Below are 5314 nucleotides of genomic sequence, written 5' to 3'. Positions count from 1 at the left end.
TCCCAGGAGGCCGGCAAGGCAAGCTCCCAGTAACTGCTTTTGAGGCCTTTGATCTGGAGGCCCGTACCTGGACCCGGCACCCAAGCCTGCCCAGTCGCCGGGCCTTTGCTGGCTGCGCTATGGCGGAAGGCAGTGTCTTTAGTCTGGGTGGCTTGCAGCAGCCGGGGCCCCACAATTTCTACTCTCGTCCACACTTTGTCAACACTGTGGAGATGTTCGACCTGGAACATGGTGAGCAGCGGCTGGCGTGGCCTGTCCTTCTACTACTGTCTGTGGGATGGAAGGATATAGTGTATGGGGGCTATATCTGATCTCCCCTCTTCTGCAGGGTCCTGGACCAAGCTGCCCCGTAGCCTGCGCATGAGAGATAAGAGGGCTGACTTTGTGGTTGGCTCCCTCGGGGGCCACATTGTGGCTATTGGAGGCCTTGGTGAGTCTCTTTGGAAGCCCCCAATACGAAAAGCATAGTCCCTAGCTTGAGCACCACCTCCTGCCTTTCTCTAGACACTCTAGAGGTCAGGGCTTTGCTAGTTGCCTTGTGTAGGAAGTTGCAGGGTTCAGTGTGCCAGGCTCAGACTCCGGAGTCCCCAGTGTCTGATGGACTAGGAGGAAGGAGCAGACCTGACACCACAAGTAAGCAAACAAGAGGGGGCTTCAAAATGTTCATGGAAAATGGAATTAAAAGCTTATAGAATTTTTCCATGAACCTTTGAAGCACCCTCATAGAAACATTAATGGATGATGAATGACAAACAGAAGCCATGAGAAGCAAGACATTAAGAGCCCATCCTGAGGTGATGCCTGCTGGGACCATCCTCTGGGCTGGGTGAGCAAAATGGACTGGGCACCTTACAACTTGCCATCTCCTTCCTGCAGGAAACCAGCCGTGCCCTCTGGGTTCTGTGGAGGGCTTCAACCTTGCACGGCGGCGTTGGGAAGCACTGCCCACCATGCCCACTGCACGCTGCTCCTGTTCCAGCCTGCAAACAGGGCCCCGGCTATTTGTTATTGGGGGTGTGGCCCAGGGTCCCAGCCAAGCTGTGGAGGCACTGTGCCTGCGTGAGGGAGTATGAAGGCCCTATGGGCCAGGGCAACTCAGTGCCAGAGGCAGATGTCTGTGGCTCCTTTTGCTGTTGAGGAAACTCACTGTGGCTCTGTGGGATGGAGGAGGCACAGGGTGAGTACTCAGGCATTGATTGCCTCAGTGGCTAGGGTTGGGGGTGGGAGGCTATCTCTTTGGTTCAAAACACTTATGCTCACACCCACCTTTGCCTCCATTCATTCACTAATAATGCCTAGCTCCACCCTTGCCCTAGAGCCTGCCAAGCCCTCTATCCTGCTGGCTTCATGTCCCAGAGGGTCAGTGCCTACCTGGAGTTCATCAGGCTCACTTCAATGGCTGTTCCTAAAAAATCCAGCTGCCAGCCTGCCTTGAGGGGCCTTGTAGACCTAGAAGAGTTCAGAGAGGGTGGGGGACACAGAGGGAATGGAAGAAAGGGTACAAGAACTACCAGAGGACCAGATGAATGCTGGCTTTGGGCCCTCTCCACTGCTGGCTGTGTGATCTTAGGCAAGTCATTTCACCTCTCTGTGCCTCAGCATCCTCATCTGTGAATGGGGATCTCTGAAACCTTCCTGCCCTACCTACCTCACAGGGTTGTTGTGAGGACCCAGGCAGTTCAGATGTGGAAGTAAAAGTGCTGCTAAAATCTTGAGTGGCCCCTGTCTCTTCCAGGGATGAGCGTTCAGAGGGAACCTCTTGGATATGCCTTCTGCCATCAAAATGACCTGGTGCTTTAGTACTGTGTAGGTCCCAGCTTCTTCTTTGGTGATATGGAATGATGACCCTTCCCCACTGCCATTGCTATTAGTGGCTACTCACAAGATGGAAGAGCTCAGAAAGAGACAAACGAAAAGACATCTCAAGCCAGCGTCAGGACAATTTCTAGGTCCAGCTAACCTAGTATCTCCCTAAGGTCTCTGCTTGCCTTCAAAGGGAGAGAAGTGGTCCAGTGGGAGCTGTCTCAGAGTTCAGGCCTTTTTGCTAGCTGCTCTGTCCAGGAACAAGCCTGACCCAGTTGTAGGCATCTCTTTGGCAGACTCCTCAAGGTCAGCAGCCTCCTGAAGGAATCTCCAGACCCTAGTGTCTTCTTTTAGTCTTTGCTGTACACCAGCACCAGCCTGAAGCTGCTCTGAGGTCAAGAGACAACTGGATTTACTGCTGTAAATGTACTTGGGGCCCTTGTACCCACCTTCTGTGGCCATAGTCACCTTCCTCCTGGGCCCTCAGGTTCCTCCCTCTTAACCAGTGATAGGACTTCTAAGGCAGCACCCTCCCCTGCCCAGCACACAGGCTCCATCGAAAGTCAGGCACAGGACCTCTCAGACCTCTTGGTTTACAAGCATGGGTAGGTCACTGTATCAGCAGCCATTCTTGTTTAATACTCTGGACCAGTTTAGACACTCAGAGACCCCAGCATGAAGGTAGTGCTGCAGTAGCTTGGGTCTTGGGGGACACAGAAGGTCCGGCAATGAATTGGTTACCGGGGCTTCGGACCCTATTTTGTCACTGCTATAGTGGCGGTCCCAGGATGTTTGGCAGAAGTTCTGCTGGTAGGTGGTACTGGCATGGGCAGGCCGGACCTGCACAAAGTGGACGAGGCGCTGGGGGAGGCCACCAAATCCTGAGCCTGACCGAAAATCAGACTGGTAGGAAGATTCAAGGGGCTGCTGCTGGCGAAACTCCAGCTCACAGGGTGCCCAGCGCAGGAAGGTGTGTCGCTGCCATAAGCGCTCCAGGTCTTTTCGTCTCCCGATGCCCTGCAGCAGGCAGTAGGGCCCCTTCTCAACGGTATGGGCCCTTGGCCCACAATCCTGGTACCAGACACCTCTTTGGGCCCCTCCTGAATCTAAGTTTGCCAAGTGATACACAGCCTGTACCCCAGTCTCCTTGGTTTGCCTCCTCAACCATTTCTTTCATTCTAGGGTGAGGGCCCCAAAAGTCAATGACACAAGGATTTTGAACATTGTCAGGCAAGGTGGCAGGGGAAACCAAAGCAGAGGTGCCTCCATTTGGGGAATGGGCTGTTTCTCAGAGGAGAGAGGTGGTTGGGAAGATGGGAACCCCTATACCTGTATAAGGAACCCCCCCTTTCAACCTGCCTCCTGCTCTGTTCTTCACTTTACCCTAGGCTGGGTGGCCTGCCCGCTCCCTTTCTTCTCTCTAGCACTCACTTTGTCGAAGGATGTACGATTGTCATGCTTGGAGAAGAAGTGTTGCTGCGCTGGTTCCTTGAAAGATAGCGAGAAAGAAGGTGAATGGGAAAAATGATGCTCAGTTGTCCCCCAATATTACTTTGTTGTTGTTGTTAAGTGCCGTTGAGTCGATTCAGACCCATAGTGACCCAGTATAGGGTTTCCAAGGAGCAGCTGGTGAGCTTGAACCATTGACATTGCAGTTCAAACGACTTTGCAGTCTGACGCAAAGTCCACAGCGTCACACCAGAGCCCAGTAATGGAGAGAAGTTGCCAGTTGGCACCATTCTTCAAAAAAAAACTTTTTTTAAATTGTAAAAATTGACAGGTAGTCCCTGATATGTGACATGGTTCCAAAGACTCCTTTGTAAGTTGGTTCTGACAAAAGTCAAATACCTTTTTTTTTTTTTTTTCTAAATTTTCATTATTATTCCATTTTATTGTCAGTATCTTTATAAATTCAATTTTTATCTTTGGGGTCTGGAAACATTACTTCTGTGCATGATAACATCATCAAATTATACATAGCAACATTGTACATAGTACATATTACTAATAGTAAGATGTTAGAAAAACAAAATGTCATAACTTTAATATATTGTAAGTTGGGGACGACCTGAACACAACAAACATTTGCCAGTACAAAACTCCCATATTTATAATTTAATGACATTTATTAACATTTTTCATGTTGTATCACCATTATTACTATCCTTTTCCAAAATATTCCACCACCTTTAACAAAGGAAGGTGAGAGAGAGTCATGTAACTGACTTATTTCACACAACATAATATTTTCAAGGTTCATCCATGTAGTGGCATGGATCAGAACATAATTTCTCTTAAGGGCTGTGTAATACTACATTATGTGCATATACCATGTTTTCTTTATCTGTTTACCTATTGATAGACATTTTGGTGGTTTTAACCTTTTGATTATTGTGAAACTGCTGCAATGAACACGTTTTTGTTTGTGTTCCTCCCTTCACTTTTTTTTTTCCTGCCCTCACTTTCTTTAAAGGTTTTTATTGTGGATAGAGTGAAAGTTTGATGACAGGGCATATCATCAGTTTTACATTCAACAAATCATATACCTTGTTTCATTACACTGATTATAATCTCCTCCATGTACCATCAGTTAATAATATTTCTCTCTATCCACTTTAGCTTTTTAAAAAACAAGCAAAAAACCCACACAGGCATAAATAATAATTTACATCCCTAAAGGGCACATTCTGCAAGTCTGCCTCCTGGCCCTTAGTCCTTCTCTTCTTTGGCCATGAATCTAGAGTCCTCAGCCACTCCCCCTCTCCATGCACCCATCTCTGGCGCTGCTTCTCTGGATAAAGTCCCGCATTCTGCTTGTACGTTCCTCTCTTGATGTTCCTAGGATCCTCTGTTTCTGGACTGTAAGATTAACCACTCCCCTTTTTCTGTTACAAAACTTCTACCTTTACAGTTGATTAGTCATGATAACAGTTATTCACTATTGAATCTTACGAATCTTATCCCCAGCTCTTTTCACCAGACCCATGTAGACAAGATGACAGCTATTCAGTGGGGACTCTTTCTTCCCCCCCCCCCATACTCTTAAAGTCCCTCTTGAAACCTTGTAAGCCAGTCACTTTGTGCCTTTATTGCCCCCTCATTTTAGGTAGCCAATGTCTAAGTTGCCCATCCCTATCTACCCTGTGTACAGAGTGGACAGCATTGAAATTTGATTAGAAGACTTTTTCCCTCTCTGTTGGTATTTAGAGTAACTACCGCTGTGAGTATAGGTCAGGTTCATCATGAAGATGCATCATCTGTCACTGTAGCTGTTCCAGTGTGATTGTCCTTTCTAGTGGGAATGTCTCACCTCATAAGGTTGTGGATGGGACTCAGGATTCCACCGAAGGTCCTATACTCTGCAAAGGCTTTGCATGAGGCCTATGTCACTAGGCAAGTTGTAGAACACCTTTTAGGTATTCCAATCAGTTATAGGCTGAAGGCAGGCTTACAAGTTTTCTCTAATCATGTTTCCCAACATTCCTTTCTATCCCACTCAAGTGTCTATTTT

The 5314-nt window shown here is 47.9% G+C and overlaps 2 protein-coding genes across 2 annotated transcripts in view; one reads left to right on the top strand and one right to left on the bottom strand.

Moving 5' to 3' along the window:
- Positions 1–1073, top strand: part of KLHDC8B (kelch domain containing 8B) — a 2994-nt gene extending 1921 nt beyond the window's left edge. Inside the window, exons 3-5 of the mRNA XM_006873612.1 lie at positions 7–231; positions 329–430; positions 877–1073. Coding sequence (XP_006873674.1) covers positions 7–231; positions 329–430; positions 877–1073 — 524 coding nt within the window. The remainder of the gene's footprint in view (positions 1–6; positions 232–328; positions 431–876) is intronic.
- A 1348-nt stretch (positions 1074–2421) lies between these two features.
- LOC102842437 (chromosome unknown open reading frame, human C3orf84) overlaps positions 2422–5314 on the bottom strand; it is a 25697-nt gene continuing 22804 nt past the window's right edge. Inside the window, exons 3-4 of the mRNA XM_006873653.1 lie at positions 3235–3291; positions 2422–2841 (exon numbers count right to left, since the gene is read on the bottom strand). Coding sequence (XP_006873715.1) covers positions 2422–2841; positions 3235–3291 — 477 coding nt within the window. The remainder of the gene's footprint in view (positions 2842–3234; positions 3292–5314) is intronic.

This window comes from Chrysochloris asiatica, unplaced genomic scaffold (genome assembly GCF_000296735.1).
Source record: "Chrysochloris asiatica unplaced genomic scaffold, ChrAsi1.0 scaffold00246, whole genome shotgun sequence".
Taxonomy (NCBI): domain Eukaryota; kingdom Metazoa; phylum Chordata; class Mammalia; order Afrosoricida; family Chrysochloridae; genus Chrysochloris; species Chrysochloris asiatica.
The sequence above is the reverse complement of the archived record's forward strand: the minus strand, read 5'-3'. Positions and strand labels throughout refer to the sequence as shown.